At 43.9% G+C, this 26430-nt stretch overlaps 3 protein-coding genes across 3 annotated transcripts in view; all 3 read right to left on the bottom strand.

Moving 5' to 3' along the window:
• Positions 1-19708, bottom strand: part of LOC311591400 (paired immunoglobulin-like receptor B) — a 72270-nt gene extending 52562 nt beyond the window's left edge. The window contains exons 1-2 of the mRNA XM_084770948.1: positions 19640-19708; positions 6574-6609 (exon numbers count right to left, since the gene is read on the bottom strand). Of these exons, the coding sequence (XP_084627074.1) occupies positions 6574-6609; positions 19640-19673 (70 nt within the window). The 5' untranslated portion in view covers positions 19674-19708. The remainder of the gene's footprint in view (positions 1-6573; positions 6610-19639) is intronic.
• On the bottom strand, positions 1391-4963 carry LOC311591402 (neutrophil immunoglobulin-like receptor 1). The gene is made up of 5 exons (XM_084770951.1): positions 4696-4963; positions 3468-3581; positions 2949-3007; positions 1751-1906; positions 1391-1673 (listed from the first exon to the last, which is right to left on the bottom strand). Exons 1-5 carry the CDS (start codon positions 4796-4798, stop codon positions 1503-1505), a joined length of 603 nt encoding a protein of 200 aa, XP_084627077.1. The 5' UTR covers positions 4799-4963; the 3' UTR covers positions 1391-1502.
• On the bottom strand, positions 17103-19626 carry LOC311590781 (paired immunoglobulin-like receptor B; the record flags this gene model as incomplete). Its single annotated transcript, XM_084770042.1, has 6 exons — positions 17103-17329; positions 17557-17862; positions 17988-18272; positions 18556-18858; positions 18994-19200; positions 19461-19626. The coding sequence occupies 6 exons, from the start codon at positions 19624-19626 to the stop codon at positions 17103-17105; spliced, it is 1494 nt and encodes a 497-aa protein (XP_084626168.1).
• Positions 19709-26430: the final 6722 nt, after the last annotated feature.

Here is a 26430-nt window from a genome sequence, read left to right on the forward strand (position 1 = left end):
TTTAGTGTTCTTTTTGTGTTTTATTAATAATTACTTTCTCATCTGATCAACTATGGTGGGCACTGTTGCCTCTTGCTCTAGTTTCAGAATATTTTTATTTCAAATACATGAACAATTGGAAAAATCACCAGTGAAACTTGGAGAAAGAATTTCCAAATGGGAAGTTTTCTAGTGACAGTGTGTTCAATGTGTGGTCCTCCACACAGAAAGCTTACTGCTCACTTTCTGTATATCTCCTAATATGTCAGTATAAAATTGTTCATAGTTTCCTGCTCTGAATACTTTTTGACTAAATGTAGGGATCCTGTGGAGACGGCTCTCTCGGTAAGAGCACATACTATTCTTGTATAGGTCCGGATTTCAGTTCCTAGCCCTCAAAGCATGACGCTCCCAAATACCTACCATTCCAGCTCTAGTGCCCACCCATTTCTCCATGGGCACCTGTACACATGGTGTATAGTCACAGAGACACTTATACATAGACATAAATAAAACAGTACAAATCTTTTAGAAAATGAAGTGAATATATTGTATATGACAGGAGCTGAGGCTGGAGAACAGCAAGTTTGAGGACAGTTCTGTTGCGTTTACCAGCTTACATCACTACAACAAGCTTTCATTTGTGTTTATTTTTAGTCTTTATAATTGGTTTCTTTCCATTTTTACAGGCTGTAGGGATGACACAGAGGACTCAGGTGGAGGACAGAGAACAAATGGTTACGCTCAAATTTCTCTTCAAACTATTCCTGTAAGTTGAATTTAAGCTATCCAGCATGGTGGCAAGTGTGTTTACATGCTGAGCCATAATGCCAAGCCAATTTTATTTGCTTACTATTTGAGTCAATGCTTCTCTATATATTCTTGTTTGTCCTGGAACTCACTCTGTAGACCATGTACACTCTGATTCACATAGATCTGCCTAGTGTCTACATCCTTTATTCTGAACTTGAAGGCATGGAACACCAAAACTGATCTCTTTTTAAATTTTTTTTTGCAGCCTGATGTGTTCCAGGCTAACCTCTTCCTTCTAATCTATGGAGCTGAAAATGACTCAGACCTCTAGATCCTCCTGTCCACCACTCCAAAGTGCTACAATTTAAGGTGTCTACCCTAACGGACTCCTTTGGTGACTAATGTATTTTTTTGAAACATGTCTCACTATGTGGCCCAGACTGACATGAATTTTACTAGGGATCCCAAGATAGCCATAAAACAAAGGCAATTTTCCTGTCTCAGTATTTCATCAGTAAGAATTGTAAGGATGTTTAACTATGCTTGTAAATTTTTTTACTTCATTGCTTTGTCAGGAAATGCCAATAGAATTAGCACTTCATGGAAAACTCTTCCCTTCTATTAATTTCTCATTTCAGTTGAATATTGAGAAATCTCTGGCAACATTTCAAAGCGGTGTGATTTTAGTTAAAGCTCATACGGGTTCCTCAACGTTCTCAGAATCCCTGGGTGGCCCATTATTCATTTTGGTATGCAGGAGGTCATTGTGTCTAGTCCTTGGGAGCAGCCTCTGGATGAGCAGCGGCCAAATCAGCATAGACACTGGGCTCTTCTGGACCTTCCCCTGCCTGGGATAGAGGAGGTGCAGTTCTCCCCGTGCTGAGCGTTCTGATGCAGAGCTGGGCATAGGTCACGACCTCGGGCTCCTTGATTTTGGTAACCTGGAGTGGGAGAGAGTGAGATGAAGGTGTATGCTTGGCTTGGGAGAATATGTAGGTCTCTGAAGGACAGGACCCACCTGACTTTGCACCTCTCTGTCCTCTTCTGCTTGTCCAACTTTTGTGTTAGGGAATTTTCTTGACATGGCAGAAGTTAAGGGAGTTCCTTCCTTCCTGAACCTGGAGGTTTTCACCTGGGCATATGTCTCTTCCTGCAGGTCTTCCTCAGGTAGTCTCTATTGTAGGGAAATAGTGAGGTACAGACAGTGTCTCCCTACTCCCCTGGTGATCTTTTCTGACAAGTTTCCCACAGACCGGCTAGAGTGACTCATTTAGATTACTGGCTCCCTGCTGGGATATTTCTGGGTTTCCATTCTACAGTCCAGGCTTAACCTGACACTCTATCTAGCCCTTGCTGGCTCGGATTCAGTTGCACAGTCCATCTTCCTCTAAAAACATTTCTGGGGGCTGGAGAGATTGCTCCATGAATAAGAGCAGTGGCTTCACTTCCAAAGGACTTGAGTGTGGTTCCCAGAACCCAAGTGACAGCCTCTAATCAACTGTAACTGTAGTTCCTGGGTATTGGACACACACTAGTAGCCTCTGGGAGGATATTACAGGCATGTGACACAGAGACACACATACAGGCAAAACACACATAGACAAAAAATAAACTATGAAACCATCCCCCAATTTCTGCCCAGTTTCCTTTGGTTTTGCTCTGTCCCATATCTATATTTGCTGGCCCGTTAAATGACTCTGTGGGCTTTCTGCCCAGGATTTCCCCTTAATAAGACAACCAGACTGATGCCTATACGCCAAAAGGGGCATAGGATGGAGGAAACTTGTAATCCAAAGACAATAATGAGAAATAGAGGCCATAAAACACATGAGGCTGGTGCTTGCAGAAGGGAGACAGAGGTCAGCTGTGGAAATGGTGACGGTTGAGGGAGGGAGAACAAAGAAGGCCCCCTGCACTAATCTGCCAGTGGGGACCGGGATCTTAACCAACTGTCCATATCCCCAGCATCATTAGTTTGAATGTCCTCCACTGAAGCATCTGTCATAGCTGAACAACCAGCATGTCCCCTGACTAGGGTCAAAGGATGTCTCTGACCTCTACATTCATTTCTTTCTTGCCCCGGGGGGGAGGGTAGAAACAACCAGGAAGTGCTGTGATTATGACTTAACCCATAGTGTGAAGTTCAGACCCACACAGTGAACACCACATGTCCTCTCCAGCACCCCTGAAATTATGAGACCTCAGATACCCCTTACCCAAAATTCTCTTTCTCTTACAATGGCTTTCTTCCTGGCTGGCAGCAGTTGGAGTGGACCTAGAGTAACAAAGAGACGTCAGTTTTCAGTGTGATGCATTTGGCAGGCACATGTCTAGATCTCTAGTCATGACTGAACTCTTCTGGGGGCATCTGTCTCTGGTTACTGACTCTGAAACTCTTGCAGGTAGTTTCAATTCTGCCTCTTTCTGGGCTGCAAAGAGAGGAGTCTTATTTAGGAGAGTGGCAAGCCCCTCCACCAGGCATAAGCAGGGAAGAAAGGAAGCTACTTTACAACTCAAGGGCAGGTGAACAAATATCTCTGAACATGGTACAGTTTATAGAACAGCTCACATTGCACAGGTGCTGATATTAGGTGCTTTCTGAGATCTGCAAGTGTTTGTAAGCTACCTTGCCCCAGCTTGAGGTTTCCTTGCGGCTGACATCCTGAAACCCTGTTTGGATGTTCATAGGGGAACCTACTACCTCCTGAGACCCAAGTTGCCCTCACTCTCCTCACCATTCTTCCTGAAATTTCTCTGATGTCTTCGTCGTAGGAGAAAGATCAGAATTATGAAGAGCAGGAGAAATGTCACAGAGACTCCTGTTAGAATCTTCAGGTTTCTTTCTTGTCCTGAGGCACAAGTGACATCATAAGTGGGGACATTGCTGCTTCTGTGAGTACTTGCTTTGTGACAGACACATGCTGGGTCTGTACACTCACCATCTCTAAAGCTCACAGTCATGAAATAAGGGTTTGTCTTTTTTTTTTCCTCCTTAGCTATACACCTGCCTCAGGTCAACTGACTGGAAGTGGCAGAGTGGGAGTTGAACTGAAGGACTCTGATTTTCAGTCAGGTTCTCTGGCGCAGAACTGAGCTCCATGAATTAGAGGGATGGAGCCTGAATGTCCTTCCATGGTCCTGTGTTCCTCCCTTAAACATGTCAGCACACTGTGCGCCTGACACACTGTGGAGGCTTCTCTGTCTGGAGAGGCCACAGCCATGGCCAGCATGGGGAAAAACTCTTACACATGTGGGCCAGGTTTCCCCCTTTATATTCAGTGACACAGCAGCCGATAAATGGAAGCCAATATTCAAGTTAGAATCTTCCAAAGATGCTGTATAAAGCCAATAACAAGCTACAGCACATCTTGCACATACATTTCAGCAAAGGGTTTCTTTATCCTTCTAGGTTCTCTCCACGTTGGCGGCAACTTTTTTCTCAGGGCCTAAGAGGCAGGATGTGTATTTGGGCTTTCTGGGTTCCTTGCTTTCAATGTATTCCACTGTTCATGCTGAGCATAAATCTCTTTCTCTGGATGGCCAGTGTGAAGTTGGCCAAGGAGAGGCCATCCTGAGTCCACTGACTGGAGTGCTGCGTGAATTTAGATTTTCCCTCCTTGTACTGAGCAAATTTGTCATAGTTGATGTCAGAGGAACACTACAGAATGAGGCTCATTACAAGGTCCAGGATATGGCCTTGGTGAGTCAGCAGAGATGGCTTCTTGGACAGCCCTAGTGGGAAGGTGACAGGCTAGGGACTGAGGAGTTGGTTCTTACCAAACACTTGTGCCCTCCCATCCTGTCCTGCACATGTCACTGCTTCTCCCCAGGTCTGGGGTGTTGGTTTAGAAACCAGCCTCTCCATTTAGTCTTTCTCTACCTGTGACTCCCCAGAGGGGCAGGCCTGTGTCAAAAGGCTTAGGGTCTCATAAAATATCATTGATGAGTGACAGGCTGACTCACCTGAGATGCTTATTTCCAGGGGCTCACTGGGTACTGACCACAACTGTGGGGTATCCTTGTAGTACCCATAACATCTGAATGTCCCTCTGTGGTTTGGAGCCATGGAGAAATTGCCTTGGCACTGTTCAGTAGAGGGTATATACTGTGCATCCACAGAGCTAGAGAACTTTTGATCATCCTTGGTGAGAATGAACTTATCATATCGCTTCTGTGAGACACATAGGAGGGTCACGTTTCCTCCTGAGTTCACCACACGGCTGGACAGGACTGACAAGCTGGGTTTAGTGTAGTTGTGAATTCCTAGGCAAGAGGGAGGAAGACTTTTACATGAGTTCACAAAGACACAATGTGGGAGGTGAATACGCCTGAGAACAGAGCCTGGGCCAGAGTCTCTGACTGTGCACTCACCTGTCACCACCAGTTCCAGAGTGTCACTGTGCTCTGACCAACCAGCTGAGCTGTAACAGTAACAGCGATACTGTCCTGCATGCTCCTCTGTCACGTTATGGATGATAAACTTGGCGTTGTTCCCAGGTTTCTTTGGGGTCTGTGTTCCCCAGGGTTTTGGGCTTCCCTCTTTATGCAGAACATATATTTCGGCTTCCATTATTCCCTGACACCAGATGGTTGTGGAATGTCCAGAAGTGATCACAGAGCCTGGCTCAGCCTTGATGATGGGTTTCTGGAGGTTCTCTGCAAGGAGAAAAGGAGGTGGTTCTGTTTGAATGTGGCATACAGTGGTCACAGTGGAAAATGACATGCAAGCTCAACCAGAGTAGCAGAACTCCACATACAGACTTCTCTCCTGGACATCGTGGTTTTGCTATCATCTTCTGCATTGCAATATTTGTTGGGTCTCACTGTTTTTCATGCTGCGTGTCAGTTGTCTAAATGGCCATGGTTCCTCCCTTGCACTGCCTATCAGGCTCCTTGAGCACCTGTGTTATTTCAGCATCATTTTGGGGGTTTGTACCTGAGAACAGGAGCTCCAGGGGGTCACTAGGTTCTGACCATACATGTGAGCTGTTCCGGTCATAGCTGTAGCATCTGAATGTCCACCTCTGGCTGGAGTTCACTGGACCCACAGAGAACGAGGCTTGGGACTTCTTAAAATAGCTGTACTGTGAGTCCCACTTTTTGGAGAGCTTCTGTGGTCCTTCCTTCGTCAAAATGAACCAGTCATATTGTTGCCCTGAGACACACTGGAGGGTGACCTTCCCTCCTGAGGTCACTACAGGGCTGGGCTGGGCTGACAGGATGGGTTTACTGTATGCTCCTAGGAGAGAAGGAGGAATCAGTTATGAGTGAGGCCTTATTCTCCTCCATGGCTGTGACTTGGTGCTGCACCGCTGAGAGCAGACTGAATTCATAACAGTGAAGGCTGAGAACAGAGCTTTGTTTTTCCTCTCACCTGTCACCACCAGCTCTAGGAAGTCACTGTACTCTGATGGTCCACCCTCATCTGTCTGATAGTAACAGCGATAATACCCTGCATGGTGCTGGTCAACTCTTGCGATGGAGAATTCAGCCTTGTTCCCAGGCTCAGGGGGAATTTCAGTGCACCATGGATCTTGGCTTCCCCTTTTATATAGAGAGTAATTTTTGGCTCCTGTGGTCCCCTCACACAAGAAGGTCACCCTATTCTGCATGGAGATCACAGAGTCTGGTTGTGCTCTGAGGACAGGTATAGGCTGGAACCCTGAAGGAAAATGAGCATTTAGTTCCCAGGGCATCCATCCTCAGATTGAAATTCCCAACCCCGTGACCCTCCAGCCACCTGCAGCAGCAGCGCACATGTGGTCTTTTCCACACACACTGCCCATGCATGGCTCCTGGAAATGAAGAGAAGAGCAGGTCAGGACAGTTGTGGAAACTCACCTGCCAGCACTGGGGTCCTGAGGTCCAGAGTCAGTTCTGCAAGAGAATTTCTTGTGAGAGGCTTGTTTCTCTCCTCTGTAAAGCTACAGAGTGTCTGGGTGTTGCCTGATGGATGAGTGCTGGGCTCTCATCGGGTCATTCCTAGACCACAGTATCCTCCCCGTCTTCCCATCTCACCCAGACAGAGCAGGACTTGGAGGATGAAGGCCATGGCATATCATTCAAGAGGCTGCAATTCGGCTTCAGGACAGAGCTACAGAGCCTGTCGGGAGGGACAGCAAACAGGGTGCGGTGCTTGGAAGCAGAACACTCCTCATGAGATGGTTGTACTTCAGCACCCACAGGAAGCGGAAATGCAGACCTCACTTCCCCAATGCTGTGTTTATATCAGGCAGTGATATAATCTCTGCAATTAGTCCTTGCAGCGATGACATTTGTACATCATCATCAATGTCTGCATTACCTCTCCTCATTATACTCAGAGCCATATGGTAGAGGACATGCATGAATTTTTCATCTTTTGTTTTATTGCTTTTCGAGATAGAGTCTCTCTGTGCAGCCCTGGCTGTCTTAGAACACACTCTGTTGACCAGATTGGCCTACAACTCATAGTGATCTACTTGCCTCTGCCTCCAAAGTGGTGGGATTAAAGGAATGTGCCATGAAGCCTTGCTGTCCAACAATTTCTTCTAATCTTCTGGATCCTTCTCATTCTCTGGCTTGTTCAGTTCTCTCTCTATTTACTCTCTCTGTAAATATGTCCTGGGAAATTTTCCTCCTCTCTTTTTCACTCTCTCTCTTTCTCTCTGTCCCTTCCTCTTCCCTACTTGGCCCCCTTTATTTCTCTTTCTCTCTCTCTCCCTCCTTCCTCCTCCCTTTCCTTCCTTTCTTTCACCTTTCTGGTCTCCTCTCCTACCTTGTCTCTCTCTCCCTCTCTTACCCCAGTCTGCCCCCCTGCATTATTCCTTATGGAGCTTCCATTTCCACATTTTTCCAGAGAGTTGGGTGAATTCTATTCTGTCAAATGTTTCACTAATTTTTCACTTTATTGCCATTCAATTAGACATCATTTTCAAATTATCTTTACTGTCATTGTTTGAGCAAAGGCTTGTACTGCCACTCCTGGAAGTAAGATTTTCTTTGTTGCAACTTTTTTTTATAACAGGCTGGCCTCGAGCTCAGTTCACATTTCCTCTGTCTGAAAGACTAAAGGTGTGTTAGTATTCCAGCTGGATCACACAGACTTAGAAGGTCTTTGGAGATGATCTCTTGCCAAAGCATCCATATTCTCCATTAAGTCTTGTACAAATCATTTTCACATTTTTTTGTGAAATATTTTTTCTTTCCAATAATTTGACTATTTCTGAGGAGGGAATTACTGTATATATCTACAAAGAACAAATATTAAAAATTCGTTTCCTCATGCCTGTTGGGTGTGTTGGCACATGCCTTTAATCCCAGCACTTGGATAGCAGAGGCCAGCGGATATTTTTGAGTTGGAGCTAGCTTGTTCTAAAAAGGGAGTCCAGGATTGCCAAGGCTATACAGAGAAACTCTGTCTCAAAAACAAAACAGAACAAAAGAAAAATATTTTCCTTATAGTCTCAAGTGATGAAGTACCATTGAGCACCACTATTTCTGTGTGTTTGGTGGTTTTTCTTTTTGCATTTTTTATGTGTTTAATTTCCATTATAACTTTCAAATTACATTTGTTAATTATCTGTGTATTTTTTATTGAGTGTATGTGTACATACATCCATGCATTTGTGTCAAAACACCTGTGTGGAGGTCAGGGGACAACTTGAGCAACAAATTTTCCTTGTATAATGTGAATCCTGTAGGTCAGACTCAGGTTTTAAAGTTGGTAGCAAGAAAGTATACTACAATGTAGAGGAATGTCTTGAGTGGATACAACAACTGTCAATAAATCTCTGTTTAGCCATCAGCTGGGCAGAAGAACAAGTAGTAGAAGGTGTGACTTTGGGGAGAATGGTAGTAGTGAGGAGTTGACAGTTAAGAGTTGACAGGTGATGGAGGGAGGTGGAGAGAAGCTACCCAAAAAGGTTAGATTGGCAAGTGCTTGGGATTTATGTAGATTATGAGGATTAGAGAAGTTTAGTTTATTGTTAGATTGGTAGCAGTTTAGATTATACCCAGTGTGGCACTTGTAGCTTTGATCTAGGTTTCCTGGGCCAAATAGATACAATTACTGTAACAGTCTGAGCCATGTCTGTGGCCCAACACTGTCATCATTTTCCTTGATTTTTCTGATTCTGTCAAAAAATTATTTGGTCCTGGGTGTCCCGATCCAAAAGGTCCACAGGTTTTGTTTGGCTTTCTTGGAACCTAGTTTGTTAGTGTGGTTGGACTGCCTTCTGGTACTTGGATCGCAGGGTGTCCACAACTCCAAGAGTTCGGAAGGTATCCCAGCCATGAGGTAGAACAATGTCCCAAAGTATCCTGAGGAACATGAGTCCAGGTATCTCACAGCTCTGAGAGAAGGCCTCTTCAACATAGACGATGCAGCCCCGAGGGAGACTTCTGCCAATTACCTGAGGTGCTGAGGAGCCTAGGAGCCTGATCTCCACTGCTGCTTCATTTCTACTTTCTCCTCTTCTGCTTCTGACCAGAGAATCACAGCAGGCAGTAAATCTCTTAAAAGAAATGTATTGGGTGTATGGATTCAAAGACTGTCTGCTTCTGCTCCCTGGAGAAGTCAACAGGGATAAGGGAAAACATAGGGAACACATAGTCTTTATATAATGTTCCTTAGCCTGCAGAACTTTCTGGGGGAAGGGATTTCTCGAGTTTGGATTGGTGGAATTTCAATCCTGTGCTTGGGGAAGCCCTGGCATTTGGGATTGGGTTTTTCCTACAGACATTTTACTGCAAATTAGCATGGTCTTGGCTGAATCCTAATGAGGAGCTGAAGATGTCAGTTAAAAAGGTCTAGGGGTGGTGTCTGGCCTGTGGTAGATTTCTCAGACAAAGGTCTGACCACTTTTCTGCTTTGAGTGGTTAAAAGAGTTTACAAAGTTTCCAAAACTCATAAAGATTCTACTGACATTGTCATCATAATAGACAGCTCCGATGGCAGTAGCAGTTGGCATTCTCAGTCAAGAAAGGTGTCCAGGTTTTCATTCCACTCTGCTGATGCAGTGATAGTCACCATGGAGAGCTCCCACTGCGACACTAAGAAGAACCACCATTTTGGCTCCTGGTTCCACACCCCAGGGCAGGAAAGTGGGGCTGACTGCTCCAAGAAAAGGAGGAGGACTGGCAGTGAGCCACTTGAAATTTTAGTGGCCAAGTGTTCATAGACCTTTGGGCTGGTGGTGTATTGGGCTGTAGGGTATTGGTGGAAGGGCAGAGAACTGCCTGCAACTTGTGGAAGGTAGCATGTCACACGGCTGGGGGACACACTGTATTGCTGAAGTTTTGGGCTAGCTGCAGGCCACTGTAGCTTGGACATGGGCTGCTGCAGCTTGGGGATGGGTGCCATAGCATTGGGGCAGATCACTATTCATGACCAAAGCTGTGCCTTAAGGCAGAGCACCATGGCTCTCCCCTCATGGTGTCAGGCTCAGGGCCACATGTAAGACCCTTTGATGTAGGTATGACATAAGCAGCAGATGAAACCTTAAACTACCGTCACAATATAGCCCTGGCTGATGCTGCTTTCTTCAAGAACTGAAGAATACACTGATATTTTCTATCTTCTACAGCTACCTAACAACCTCTGTTTGACCATGTCTCTCAACTGTGGGTCAAAATACAGTCATGGAAGATTCATTCTGACAGATGAATGAGAACAAATCATGGGTCTTATTGCACCCTTACACTCAAACCAAGTCCAAAGGTATAAGGAGTGTTCATCCTTGGTCCATTATTGCTGACCCATTGATGAGCATGCAGATGCTCTATTTAATGAAAAAAATTTTTAGATGTGGTCAATGCTCAGAGACTCACTTGCAGATTCTAGTGTGAATAGAGGAAATCCAAACCCTTAATCAATTATTTCCTGATCTGAGGGTGTTGCTCAGAAGCTTCTTCAGAGGAGAAGGATGGTTAGAATGTGAATGTGTGGAGCTGAGTTCTCCCATGGCAGAGTGTGAGAGGGAGGGAAACCAGCATAAGTGTGTTGGAGAGGGTAGGTTTATGGAAAGAATGAACTTCCTACCTCTGGCATATTATGCCAGCAGGGACATTCAGGAATTTATCACTAGTGATGCAGAAAGTATCAACTTAGGAACTTGAGAGACAGGTGTTTATGTATCTTTCTGATATCAATTATGACTGCCTAACTCATCCAAATATTTAGAAAAACAGTACCCTGTGTTCCCTGATTAAAGTATATAGACTGGTATCCTTGAGGTTGACTTCTCTTTGAGATCTCTGTGCAGTACCAGGGGAGAAGGAAAACCTTTGGTAGACATACTACTTTTCTCCCAAAGATATGTTGAGCGACCTGTTACAGATGAGGAGTCCATCCAATCTAGGCAGAAGCCTGGAGCTGACACAGGTGCCACTGAGCAATTCTAGAAGGTGATGACTATAGAAAGGGATGGCTTCTCAGATCAAGAGGCAGTGAATACCATTATGATGGGAGTGTACAAAAGATAGGGAACACGGACACACAAGTTCTCAGAAGGATGGCATGGTGAGATTTCAGGTGAGAACAAGGTGGGAAGCTCATAACTCACTCGTATCTATCAAACGTATCTTTTTTCTTTAACAAGTACAGATGAATACGTTATTAATAAAATATATGCTAAAATATATATTCATAAAATATAATGCTTAGGAACACATTAAGATTATACATTATAATCAAGTTGCCTTCATCTCAGGAAGTCAGACGTGGTTCCACATGCCATACACCATATAAAGGACATAAGGACAGAAACCACATAACCACCAAAGTTGATGCAAAAATGCCTTTGGTAAAGTTGTATGTGTTTTCATAATAAAATTGTGAAGACATAAGGAGTAGTTGCACATATCTTAAAATAATCAAGACTGTACACAGCAACCTATAGCCATCATTATATTAAGTGCAAACAACTTGACTTCCTTTCATCTAAAATTAGAAGTGTGACAAGCATTTCCACTTTCCCCTCTCTCATTACGAACTTGTTTTAAAAACACTTTCTCTGCGAGTTCAGCCAGGCCTGAATGTGCTGTTTGGAAAGAATAGAGCACTGCTTAGTCATTTATGAATCTAGATGTACAGTTTCATTCTATCCAAGGAAAGACACAAAATACTGAACTAAAAATCAGTGGGTATATCATCCTTGTATGAAAAAGAAATGATACATCTGATAAGCATGGGTGTATTCAATAAATCAGTGTTGATCAAAGAAAAAAATTCGAGAAAACTCCCTCTACTACTACTTTCTCTCTCTCTCTCTCTCTCTCTCTCTCTCTCTCTCTCTCTCTCTCTCTCTCTCTCTCTCTCTCTCTCTCTCTCTCCCTTGTCCTCTCTCAGGAACAGGATCCTAGTAGAAAGTAGGTAACATCTGCAAATCTTCCTTCATGCCATACTAAGTATGACCTCTAATTATTAGTCACAGAGAATCTGTGATCAACATGAAGCCTTGTATATGCGAAGACATTTGTATCACAGAGCTATTGCCATGTAGTGGAATTAGCAATATTAGTTACCTGCTTGCTCTGCAGTTTCAATTCTTTACATGAGAATTGAAGGCCTCTCCCTCATCATCTCTCCATCCTAAGCCCTCCTTCAGAATCTAAGGAGATGATCATATGGTTTTCCCTTCAGTTTACATCTATGAAGGATTACAGTGTTGGATTTCTATATGTTGATGCACCTCTGCATGCCTGGTATGAAGCCTATTTGCTCATGGTGAATAATATTTTTGATTATTCATTTGGTTTCTGAGTATTTTAGTGAATATATTTGTGTCAATGTTCATAAGAGAAATTGTTCTTAAATTCTCTTTCTTTGTAGAGTCTTTCTGTGGTTTAGGTGTCAAGCTGACCACGGACTCATGGAATGAGTTTGGCAATGTCCCTTAGGTTTCTATTTTGTGGAAGAGTTTAAAGAGAATTGATATTAGCTCATCTTTGAAGGTCTTGTAGAATTCTGTGCTGAATGCATCCTGCCCTGAGCTCTGTTTGGTTGGGAGACTTCTGATGACTTCTGCGGTTTCATTAGGAGATATAGGACTCTTTAATTCGTTTATGTGATCTTGGTACGGAATTTTATTTTTGAATTTATAAAATAAAATTTAAGTGATTACATCTAGGTAGATGATCTAGAGCTTTCTTCCCATGATTTTTCGTGTTCTTTTTGTGTTTTATTAATAATTACTTTCTCCTCTGATATTGTATGGGGGCACTGTTGGCTCTTGCTCTAGTTTCAGAATGTTTTCATTTCAAATACAGAAACAATTGGGAGAAATCACTAGTGAAACTTGAAGAAAGAATTTCCAAAGGGGAACTTTTCTAGTGACAATGTGTTCAATGTGTGGTACTCCACACAGAAAGCTTACTGATATCAAAGGACTTGCCCATTTTAGGTATATTTCCTAATATGTCACTATAAAATTGCCCATAGTTTCCTGCTGTGAATACTTTTTGAACAAATGTAGGGAGGCTGTGGAGATGGCTCTGTCATTAACAGCACATACTGTTCCTGTAGAGGGCCAGATTTCAGTTCCTAGCCCCCACAACATGAAGCTCCCAAATACCTATAATTCCAACTCTAGTGCCCACTCTTTTCTCCATGGTCACCTGCACATGATGTATAGTCACACAGACACATATACATAAACATAAATAAAACAGTTTAAATCTTTTAGAAATTAAAGTGAATATATTGTATATGACAGGAGCTGAGTCTGGAGGACAGCAAGTTTGAAGACAGATCTGTTGTGTTTACCAGCTTAAATCAATACAACAAGCTTTCATTTGTGCTTATTTGTTAGTTTTTATGATTGCTTTATTTAGCTACAGGGTGTTGGGATGACACAGAGGACTCAGGTGGAGGACAGAGAACAAATGGTTAAACACAAATTTCTCTTCAAACTACTCCTGTAGATTGAATTTAAGCTATCCAGCATGGTGGCCAGTGTGTTTACCTGCTGATCCACAATGCTCGGCCTATTTTATTTACTTACTCTTTGAGTCAAGTGTTTCTCTATGTATTTTTATCTGTCCTGGAACTCACTCCATAGACCAGGTAGTTTCAGATTTACATAGATCTGCCTTGTCTCTACATCCTTCTTTCTGAAATTGAAGGCATGAGGCACCAAACCTGATCTATTTATTAATTTTTTTTAACAGCCTGATGTGTTCCAGGCTAGCCTCTTCCTTCTAATCTATGTAGCTGAAAATGACTCAGACCTCTAGATCCTCCTAGTCTCCACTCCAAAGTGCTATGATTTAAGGAGTCTACTTTAACTGATTCCATTGGAGGCTAATGTTTTTTTTGAAACATGTCTCACTATGTAGCCCAGACTGTCATGAATTTTACTAGGTATTCCATAAAACAAAGGCAATTTTCCTGCCTCAGTCTTTCATCAGTTGGAATTGTAAGGATGTTTAACTATGTTTTTACATTTTCTTACTTCATTGCTTTGTCGAGAAATGTCATTAGAAGTAGCACTTAATGGAAAACTCTTCCCTTCTATTAATTTCTCAATTTACTTGAATATAGAGAAGTGTCTGGCATCATTTCTAAGCTGTGTGATTTTAGTTAAAGCTCATACGGGTTCCACAAAGTTCTAGAATCCCTTGGTGGCCTGTTATCCATCTTGGCATGCAGAAGGTCATTGGGTCTTGTCCTTGGGAACAGCCTCTGGATGAGCAGCGGCCAGATCAGCATACACACTGGGCTCCTCTGGGGCTTCCTCTGCCTGGGATGGAGGAGGTGCAGCTTTCCCTGTGCTGAGCGTTCTGATGCAGAGCTGGGCATAGGTCATGACCTCGGGCTCCCTGGATTTGGCATCCTGCAGTGGGAGAGAGTGAGAGGATTTTGTATGCTTGGCTAGGGAGAATATGTAGGTCTCTGAAGGACAGGACCCACCTGACTTTGCACCTCTCTGTCCTCTTCTGCTTGTCCACCTTTTCTGTTCGGACATTCACTTAACATGGCAGAATTTAAGGGTGTTCTTTCCTTCCTGATCCTGGAGGTTTTCACTTGGGCATATGTCTCTTCCTGCAGGTCTTGCTCAGGTAGTCTCTGTTGGAGGGAAGTAGTGAGGTACAGATAATGTCTCCCTGTTCCCCAGGTGATCTCCAATGACAAGTTTCTTACAGAATGGCTAGACTGAACCATTTAGATTACTGTCTCCTTGGTGAGATCTTGCTGAGCTTCCTTTCTACAGTCCAGGCTTAACCTGACACTCTATCTAGCCTTTGGTGTCTTTGATTCAACCACACAGTCCATCTTCCTCAAAACACATTTCTGGGGGATAGAGATTGCTCCATGAACAAAAGCAGTGGCTACATTTTCATAGGACCTGAGTGTGGTTTTCAGAAGCCATATGGCAGCCTCTAATCAACTGTAACTGTAGTTGCTTGGTATTGGAAAACACTACTCACCTCTGCAAGGATATTGCAGGCATGTGATGCAGAGACATACATACAGGCAAAACACACATACAGAAAAAATAAACTATGAAATGACCCCCCAAATTCCGGCCTGGTTCCTTTGGTTTTGCTTTGTCCCATACCCATATTTTCTGGCCTCTTAGATGTCTCTGTAGCCTTCTCTACCCAAGGTTTCCCCATAATAAGACAATCATTCAGATGCCTAAATACCAAAAAATGCACAGGATGGAGGAAACTTGTAATCTGAAGAAAACAAGGAGAAACAGAGGCCATAAAACACATGGTGCAGGTTCTTATAGAAGGGAGGGAGAGGACAACGTTGGATATTGCTGATTGCTGCGGGAAGGAGAACAAAAAAGGCCCCCTGCAGTAATCTACACCATAAATTTTATCACGGCCAATGGGGACCAGGATCTCAACAAACTGTCCATATCCACAACATCTATATGTCGAATGTCATCCACTGAAGCATCTGTAATAGCTGAACAACCAGCATGTCTCCTGATCATGGTCAAAGGATGTCTCAGACCTCTATGTTCATTCCTTTCTTTCCCCTGGTGGGTACAGAGAACCAGGGAGTGCTGTGATTATGACTGCACCCATCGTGTGAAGTTCAAACCCACACACTGAACACCACATGTCCTCTCCACTACCCCTGCAATTCTGAAACCTCAGACACCCCCCAACCCAGGATTCTCCTCTCACAATGGTTTTCTTCCTGGGTAGCGGCAGCTGGGCTGGACCTGGAGAAACAAGGAGATATCAGTTCTCAGTGTCATGCATTAGACAGGCATATGTCTAGATCTTTAGTCATGATTTATCCCTTCTGTGGGCATCTGTCCCTGGTGACTGGCTCTGCAAGTCTTGTGCGGAGTTGCAATTCTGCCTCTTTCAGGGATGCAAAGAGAGGAGTCTTATTTAGGAGAGTGGCAAGCCCCTCCACCAGACATGAGCAGGGAAGAAAGGAAGCTATTTTTGCAACTCAAGGGCAAGTGAACAAATATCTCTGAACATGGTACAGTTTATAGAACAGCTGACATTGCACAGGTGCTGATATTAAGTGATTTCTGAGATCTGCAAGTATTTGTAAGCTACCCTGCCCCAGCTTGAGGTTTCCCTGGGGATGACGTCCTGAAAGCTTGTTTGGATGTTCATAGGGGAACCTACCACCTCCTGAGACCCAAGTTGCCCACACTCTCCTCACCGTTCTTCCTGAATTTTCGCTGATGCTTTCTTCGGAGAAGGAGAAAGAGGAGGATGATGAGGAGCAGGAAAAATGCCACTGAGACTCCTATTAGAGACGTCAGGTGACTTCGAAGACCACTGCTGCTTCCCTGAGCACCTGCTGTGTGACAGGCACATGCTGGGTTTTTACAGTCACCTTCTCTCATGATCACAGTTATGAAACAAGGAGTTGTCTTTTTTCCTACCCAGAAATACACCTGCCTCAGCTCACCTGACTGGAGGTGGCAGAGCTGGGAGTTGAACTAAAGGACTGTGTATTTCAGCCTGGTTCTCTTGCCTGGAACTGAGCTCCATGATTTAGAGGGATGGAGCCTGAATGTCCTGCCATATCCATGTGTCCCACCCTTAAGCATGCCAACACACTGTGGGACTGACCCACTGCAGAGTCCTCCTGTGTCAGGATTGGCCATACCCATGGCCAGCATGGGGAAAAAACTTAGACATGTGGGCCAGGTTTCCCTTTTTTATTTATTGATACAGCAGCCCATAAATTGAAAGGTTTTTTCAAGTTAGAATCTCCTGAAGCTGCTGTATAAAGCCAATAACAAGCTACTGCACATCTTGGAAAGACATTGCAGCAAAAGATTTATTTATCCTTCTGGGTTCTCTCCATGTTGGCGGAAGGTTTGTTCTCAGGGCCTTAGAGGCAGGATGAGGATTGTGACTGTCAGTTCCTATCTCTCAATATCATCCAATTGCCCCACTGTTCATGCTGAGCCTAAATCTCTTTTCCTCTGGATGGCCAGTGGTAAGCTGGCTAAGGAGAGGCCAGCCTGAGTCCACTGACTGGAGTACTGGGTGAAGTCAGCTTTCCTCCCTTTGTACAGAGCAAATTTGCCATAGTTGATGTCAGAGGAATACAGTAGGGTGAGGCTCATTCCAGGGTTCTGGATATGGCCTTGATGAGTCAGCAGAGATGGCTTCTTGGCCAGCCCTAGAGGGAAGATGACAACCTAGGGACTACAGAGTTGTTTTTTATGAAAAATTGTACCCTCCCATCCTGCCCTGCACATGTAACTGCTTCTAAACCAATGTGGAGCACTGGTTCAGAAACCAGCCTCTCCATTCAGTCTTTCTCTACTTGAGACTCCCCAGTGGCACAGGCTGTGTAAAAGAGGTTAGGGTCTCATAAAACGATTGGCGAATGACAGGCTCACTTACCTGAGATGTGTATTTCCAGGGGCTCACTGGGTACTGACCACAACTGTGGAGTATTATTGTAGTACCCATAGCATCTGAATGTTCCTGTGTAGCTTGGAGCCATGAGTTCCATAAAGAAAGTGGCTTGGTACTGTTCAGTAGAGGGTATATATTGCGAATCCACAGAGCTAGAGAGATTTTGATCTTCCTTGGTGAGAATGAACTTATCGTATTGGTTGTGTGAGACACAGAGGAGGGTCATGTTTCCTGAGGTCACCACAGGGCTGGGCAGGGCTGACAAGCTGGGTTTAGCATAGTTGTAAATTCCTAGGATAGAGAGAGACTGACTGTTACATGGGCTCACACAGACACAATGTTCCCCAGGGCTAGTCAATGGGAGGCGAATACTCCTGAGAGCAGAGCCTGGGCCAGAGTCTCTGACTGTCATTCACCTGTCACCACCAGTTCCAGGGTGTCACTGCGCTCTGACCAACCAGCTGTGCTGTAAGAGTAACAGCGATATTGCCCTGCATGTGCTGCTGTCACATCATGGATGGAGAACTTGGCCTTGTTCCCTGGCTCCTCTGGGGTCTGTGTTCCCCAGGGTTTTGTGCTCCCCTCTTTATGTATCACATATATTTCTGCGTCTGGAGTTCCCTGACACCAGATTGTTATAGAACTTCTGCAAGCAATGACAGAGCTTGGCTCAGCCTTAATGATGGGTTTCTGGAGGTTCCCTGCAAAGAGAGAAGGAGGTGGTTCTCTTTTAATGTTGCACAAAATGGTCACTGTGGAACACTGCATGTAAGCTCAACCAGAGTAGTAGAATTCCACATAAAGACTTATCTTTCTTCAGCTCATCCTGGCTTTGCTATCACCTTCTGCATTGCAATGTTTCTTGGGTCCCACTGTTTTTCATGCTCCGTGTCAGTGGGCTAATTGACCATGCTTTGTCAAACACTCCACACATCAGGGCTCTTAAGCACCTGTGTCATTTCAACATCTTTCTGCGTCTTTTACCTGAGAACAGGAGCTCGAGGGGGTCACTGGGCTCTGACCACATCTGTGGGCTGTTCCGGTCACTGCTGTAGCACCTGAATGTCCACCTCTGGTTGGAGGTCACTGGACCCACAGAGAATGAGGCCTGGGACTTCTTGAAGTGGCTGTACTGTGAATCCTGCCTTGAGGAGAGCTTCTGTGGTCCTTCCTTAATCAAAATGAACCTGTCATATATTTGCCCTGAGGCACACTGGAGGGTGACGTTGCCTCCTGAGGTCACCACAGGGCTGGGCTCGGCTGACAGGATGGGTTTACTGTATGCTCCTAGGAGAGAAGGAGGTATCTGTTATGTGTGAGGCCTTATTTTACCCCAGGGCTGTGAGGTGATGCTGCACTGCTGAGAGCAGACTGAATTCATAACAGTGAAGTCTGAGGATGGAGCATTGTTTTTCCTCTCACCTGTCACCACCAGCTCCAGGAGGTCACTGTTCACTGACCACACACCATCATCAGTCTGATAGTAGCAGCGGTAATGCCCTGCATGGTGCTGGTCAACTCTTGCAATGGAGAATTCAGCCTTGTTCCCAGGTACAGGGGGCATTTCAGTGCACCGTGGTTCTCGGCTTCCATATTTATAGATACAGTACTTTTTGGCTTCCGTCGTTCCTTCAGAGAAGAAGGTTACCCTAGTCTGCGTGGAGACCATAGAGTCTGGTTGTACTCTGAGGACAGGGATAGGGAGGAACCCTGCAGGAAAATGAGCATTTAGTTCCCAGGGCATCCATCCTCAGCTTGCAGTTCTCAACCCCATGATCCTCCAGCCACCTGCAGCAGCAGCACACATGTGGTCTTTTCCACACTCACTGCCCTTGCATGGCTCCTGGATATTAGGAGAAGAGGAGATCAGGACAGTTGTAGACACTCACCTGTCAGGACTGCGGTCCTGAGGTCCAGAGTCAGTCCTGCAAGAGAGTTCCCTGTCAGAGGCTTGTTCCTCTCCTCTGTGGAGCTTCCTAATGTCTGGGTGTTGCCTGATGGGTGAGTGCTCGGCTCTGAGCTGGGGTCATTCCTAGACCACAGTATCCTCCCCATCTTCCCATCTCACCCAGACAAAGCAGGACTGTGAGGATGAAGACCATGGTATAGCATTCAAGAGGCTCCAATTCTGCTTGAGGACAGAGGTACAGAACCTGTCAGGAGGGACAGCAAACAGGGTGTGGTGCTTGGAAGCAGAGCACTCCTCATGAGATGGTTGTACTTCAGCACCCACAGGAAGCGGAAATGCAGACCTCACTTCCCCAATGCTGTGTTTATATCAGGCAGTGGATCCTCTGCAATCAGTTCATACAGAGATGACATTTCTACATCACCATCAATGTCTGCCTCACCTCTCCTCATTACACTCAGGGCCATATTGTAGCTGACATGTATGAATGTTTTCATCTTGTTTTCTTGCTTTTCGAGACCAAGTTTTTCTGTGCAGCCCTGGCTGTCTTGGAACACACTCTGTAGACCAGACAGGTCTCCATCTCACAGTGATCCACCTGCCTCTGGCTCCGAAGTGCTGGGATTAAAGGCATGTTCTACCAAGCCTTGCTGTCCACCAATTTCCTCTAATCTTCTGGATCCTTCTCATGCTCTGGCTTGTTCGCTTCTCTCATTTACCCCCTCTCTGTAAATATATCCTGGGAAATCTGCCTGCTCCCTTGGTCACTTCCTCTCTCACTCTCCCTCCCTCTCTGGTTTCGTTCCTTCCTTTTTCTCTTTTTCTCCCTCATCCCCCTCTCCTTTCCCCTCCCCTTTTCTCCTTCCCCTCCCCTCCCCTTCCCTGTCTATCTCTCTCCATCCCTCCCCCATTTCCTCCCTGTCTCTCTCATCCATTAAGTAGCTTCCCTTTCCTCTTCTCTCAAGAGAGTTGGGTGAGTTCTATTCTGTCAAATGTTTCTCTTACTTGTCACTCTTGTGCTGCTCAACTAGACATCATTTTCAAACTATTTTTACTGTCATTGTTTGGAGAAAGGCTTGTACTGCCACTCCTGGAACTAAGATTTTCTTTTTTGAAACTTGCTGTATAACAGGCTGGCCTTGAGCTCAGTTCTCCTTTCCTCTGTCTCAAAAATTAAAGGTGTGTTAGCATTCCAGCTGGATCACACAGATCTAAAAGGTCTTTGGATATGATATCTTGCCAAAGCAGCCAAATTCTCCATTAAGTTTCTTGTACAGTTCATTTTCACATTTTTTGTGAAATATTTTTTTCTTTCCAGTATTTTTAAATATTTCTGAGGAGGGTCTTTTTGTATATATCTGCATAGAACAAGTAGTAAAAAATGTTTTCCTCTTGTCTGTTTGGTGTGGTGGCACATACATTTAATCCCAGCACTTGGGAAGCAGAGGCCAGCGGATGTTTGTGAGTTGGAGGCCCACCTGTTCTACAAAGGGAGTCCAGGATAGCCAAGGCTACACAGAGAAACCCTGCCTCAAAAACAGAACAGAATAAAAGAAAAATAGTTTCCTTATACTCTCAAGTGATGAAGTCCCATTGAGCAGTACTATTCTGTACGTTTTGTGTTTTTTCTTTTCTGCATTCTTTATTTGTTTGATTTTGATTAAAACTTTCAAATTACATTCGTTAATTATCTATGTAATTTGAAGTGAGTGTTTGTGTACATAAATTCATGTATTTGTGTCAAAGCACCTGTCTGGAAGTCAGATATAAACTGAGTAACAAATATTCCTTGTATAATGTGAATCCTGTTGGTCACACCCAGGAAATTATACTCGAACGGGGAGAATTGTCGTGAATGGATGGAACAACTGTAAATAAAGCACTGTTTAGCCAATCAGCTTGGGAGAAGGACAGGTAGTGGAAGGTGGGACTTCCTGGAGCATGGTAGTAGTGGGGAGTTCACAGTTAAGAGTGAACAGTTGATGAAGGGAGGGAGAGAGAAGCCACCCAAGAAGGCGAGATTGGCAAGTGCTTGGGCCATATGTAGATCATGAGGATCAAAGTAATTTATTTTATTTTATTGTTAGATTGGTAGCAGTTTAGATTATACACAGTGTGTTGCTTGCAGCTTTGAACTAGGTTTTCTGGGCCGAATAGATAAAATTACTGTAATACTCTGTGCCATCTCAGTGTCCCTGCACTACCATCATTTTCCTTGGTCCTTCTGCTTCTTACAAAAAATTATATGGTTCTGGATGGCCTCATCCAAAAGGTCCACAGTTTTATTTAGCTTTCTTGGGACCTAGGTTGTTAGTGCTGTTGTACTGCCTTCTGGTACTTGGTTGGAAGGGTGTCCACAACTCCAAGTGCTGGGAAGGTATCCCAGCCATGAGGTGGAACAGTGTCCCAAGAGTATCCTAGAGAACACAAGTCCAAGTATTACATAGCTCTGAGAGGAGGCCTCTTCAACATAGATGATGCAGCTCTGAAGGAGACTTCTGCCAATTACCTGAGGTGCTGAGGAACCTAGGACCTTGATCTCTACTCTTTCTTCATTTCTTCTTTCTCTTCTTCTTCTGACCAGAGAGTCACAGCTGGCAGTAAATCTCTTAATAGAGATTTATTGGACGTAAGAATCCAAGAGTTGCTGCCTCTGCTCCCACGAGAAGTCAACAGGGATAAGGGAAAAAATAGCCTTTGTATAGTGTTCCTTTGCCTGCAGAACTTTCTGGGGGAAGGGATTTCCAAAGTGTGAATTGGTGGAATTTCAATCCTGTGCTTGGGGAAGCCCTGGGATTTGGCATTGGGTTCTTCTTACAGAAATTTTACTGCAAATTATCATGGTCTTGGCTGAGTCCTAATGAGGAGCTGAAGATGTCAGTTAAAGAGGTCTGTGGGTGGTGTCTGGCGTGTTGGAGATTTCTCAGACAAAGGTCAGACCAGTTTTCTGCTTTGAGTGGTTAACAAAGTTGACAAAGTTTCCAAAACTTATAAAGATTCTATTGAGGTTGTCATCATAATGGACAGCTCCCAGCAGTAGTCATTCTGAGACAGGAAAGGTGTCCAAGTTTTCATACCACTCTGCTGAGGCAGGAATAGTCACAATGGACAGATCCCACAGGACGCTAACAGAAGCCACCATTTTGTCTCCTGTTTCCATAGACCAGGGCGGGAAGGAGGGGCTGACTCCTCCAAGGAAAGGAGGAGGGCTGGCAGTGAGCCATTTGAAATTTTAGTGGCCAGGTGTTCATAGATCTTGGGACTGGTGGTGTAGTGGGCTTTAGGGTATTGGGGGATAGGACAGAGGGCTGCCTGCAGCTTGGGAAAGGTAGATTGTCACAGGGCTGAGGGACACAGTGGATAGCAGAAGCTTTGGGGTAGCTGCAGGCCACTGTAGCTTGGACATGGGCTGCTGCAGCTTGGGGATGGTTGCCATAGCATTGGGGCAGATTATTATTGATGTCCTAAGCTGAGGCTTGAGGCAGAGCACCATGGCTTCCACATAAGGGTGTCAAGCTTAGGGCCACACCTAAGACTCTTTGATGTAGCTATGGCCTAAGCAACAGGTGAACCCTTAAAGTACCCATCACTGTACAGCTCTGGATGATCCTGCAGTCTTCAAGAACTCAATGGTACACTGATATTATCTTGCTTGTACAGCTACTTAGCAACCTCAGTGGGACCATGATTCTCAAGTGTGGGCCAAAGGACAATGTTGGAAGATTCATTATGACAAAAGAATGAGAACAAATCACGGGTCCTTTTGCATCCTACACTCACACCAATTCCAAAGACACAATGTGTGTTCATCCTTGGTCCATTATTGCTGACCTATACATGAGCATGCATTTGTAGTGTTTAATGAAAAAAAGTCCTGAGATGTGGTCAATGCTCAGAGGCCTACTGCAGATTCCAGTGTTAATAGAGTGAGTCCAAACCCTTAATCAATTATTTCCTGATCTGAGGGTGTTGCTCAGAAGCCTCTTCAGAGTAGAAGGATGGTTAGAATGTGAATGTGTGGAGCTGAGTTCTCCCATGGCAGAGTGTGAGAGGGAGGGAAACCAGCATAAGAGTGTTGGAGATGGTAGGTTTAGGGAAAGGATGAATTTCCTAACTCTGTCATATTATGCTAACAGAGCCATTCAGGAATTTATCACTAGTGATGCAGAAATATCAACCTAGGTATTTGAGAGACAGGTGTCCATGTATCTTTCTGATATCAATTATGACTGCTTAACTCATCCAAATATTTAAAAAACAGCACCCTCTTTTTCCTGGGTAAATTCTGTAGACTGGGATCCCTAAGGTTGACTTCTCCTTGGGATCTCTGAGCAATTCCAGGGGAGAGGGAAAACCTTTGGTGTACATACTACTTTTCTCCCAAAGAGATATTGAGCAACCTGTTACAGATGAGGAGTCCATCCAATTTAGCCAGAAGCCTGGAGCTGACATTGGTGCCACTGAGCAATTCTAGAAGGTGATGGCTATAGAAAGGGATGGCTTCTCAGATCAAGAGGCAGTGAATAGCATTGTCATGGGAGTGTACAAGTGAGAGGAGACACAGGAACAAGTTCTCAGAAGCAGTCCATGGCAAGATTTCAGGTGAGAACAAGGTGTGAAGCTCATAACTGAGTCTTATCTATCAAACATATCTTTTTTCTTTAACAAGTACAAATGAATATGTTATTAATGAAATATATGCCAAGCAAATTTAGGAACACATTAAGATTTTATATTACAATCAGGCAGCCGTGGTTCCACATTCCACATACCATGTAAAGGACATAAGGACAGAAACCACATAACCACCAAGATTGATGCAAAAATGCCTTTGGTAAAGTTCTATGGGCATTCAAAAGAAAATTGTGAAGACTTAAGGAGTAGTTGTGCATATCTTAAAATAATGAAGACTGTACACAACAACCTATAGCCATCGTTATATTAAGTGGAAACAACTTGAGTGCCTTTCATCTAAAATTAGAAGTGTGACAAGCATTTCCACTCTCCCCTCTCTTCTTGCAAACTTGTTTCAAAAACACTATCTCTGGCTGTTCAGCCAGGGCTGAATGTGGTGTTTGGAAAGAATAGAGCACTACTTAGTTATTTATGAATCTGGATGTTCAGTTTCTTACTATGCAAAGAAAGACACAAAATTCTGAACTGAAAATAGGTGGGTATATCATCCTTGCATGAAAAAGAGATGACACACATGAATAAACATGGGTGTATTCAATAAATCAGTGTTGATCAAAGAAAAAAATTTGAGAAAACTCCTTCTACTCCTCCTCCTCCTCCTCCTCCTCCTCCTCCTCCTCCTCCTCCTCCTCCTCCTTCTTCTTCTTCTTCTTCTTCTTCTTCTTCTTCTTCTTCTTCTCTCTCTCTCTCTGTCTCTCTCTCTCTGTCTCTCTCTCTCTGTCTCTGTCTCTGTCTCTGTCTCTGTCTCTCTCTCTCTCTCTGTCTCTCTCTGTCTCTGTCTCTGTCTCTGTCTCTCTCTCTCTCTCTCTCTCTCTCTCTCTCCTACTCTCTCTCTCTCTCTTGTCCTCTCTCGGGAACAGGATCACAGTGGAAAATAGGTGACATCTGCAAATCTTCCTTCATGCCATACTAAGTATGACCTCTAATTATAAGTCACAGAGAATCTGTGATCAACATGAAGCCTTGTATATGCCTAGACATTCGTATCTCAGAGCTATTCCCATGTAGTAGAATTAGCAATATTAGTTATCTGTTTGTTCTACAGTTTTAATTCTTTACATCCAAATTAAGTCCCTCTCCCTCATCATCTCTCCATCCTAACTCCTCCTTCAGCATCTAAGGAGATGATCATGTCGTTTTCCCCCTTCAGTTTACATATATGAAGGATTACGTTGATGGATTTCTATATATTGAACCACCTCTGTGTGCCAGGTATGAAGCCTACTTCGTAATGGTGAATAATATTTTTGGTGTCTTCTTGCATTTGGTTTGTGAGTATTTTAGTGAATATTTTTGCGTCAGTGCTCATAAGAGAAATTGGCCTGAAATTCTCTTTCTTTGTAGAGTCTTTCTGTGGTTTAGGTGTAAAGGTGACCATGGACTCATGGAATGAGTTTGGCAATGTCCCTTAGGTTTCTATTTTGTGGAAGAGTTTAGAGAATGGATATTATCTCATCTTTGAAGGTCTTGTAGAATTCTGTACTGATTCCATTCTGCCCTGGGCTCTTTTTGGTTGGGAGACTTTTTATGATTTTCTTGATTTCATTAGGAGATATAGGACTATTTAATTTGTTCACCTAATCTGGGTACTGAATCTTATTTTTGAATTCATAAAATAAAATATAAGTGATTACATCTAGGTAGATGAGCTAGAGCTTTCTCCCCATGGCTTTAGTGTTCTTTTTGTGTTTTATTAATAATTACTTTCTCATCTGATAAAGTATGGTGGGCACTGTGGCCTCTTGCTCTAGTTTCATAATGTTTTTTATTTAAAATAGAGAAACAATTGGAAAAAATCACAGTGACACTTGGAGAAAGAATTTGCATAGGGGAACTTTTCTTGTGACAATGTGTTCCATGTGTGGTACTCCACACAGAAAGCTTACTGATATCAAGGGACTTGCCAATTTCATGTTTATCTCCTAATATGTCATTATAAAATTGTTCGTAGTTTCCTACTCTGAATACTTTTTAAACAAGTGTAGGGAGGCTGTGGAGATGGCTCTGTCAGTAAGAGCACATACTGTTCCTGTATAGGGCCTGCTTTCAGTTCCTAACCCCCACAGCATGCAGCTCCCAAATACCTATAATTCCAGCTCTAGTGCCCACTCTTTTCTCCATGGTAACCTGCACACATGATGTATAGTCACAGAGACACATATACATAGACATAAATAAAACAGTTCAAATCTTTTAGAAATTAAAGTGAATATATTGTATATGACAGGAGCTGAGGCTGGAGGACAGCAAGTTTG

The sequence above is a fragment of the Acomys minous genome, assembly GCF_964271855.1.
Source record: "Acomys minous genome assembly, chromosome: 20".
NCBI lineage: Eukaryota > Metazoa > Chordata > Mammalia > Rodentia > Muridae > Acomys > Acomys minous.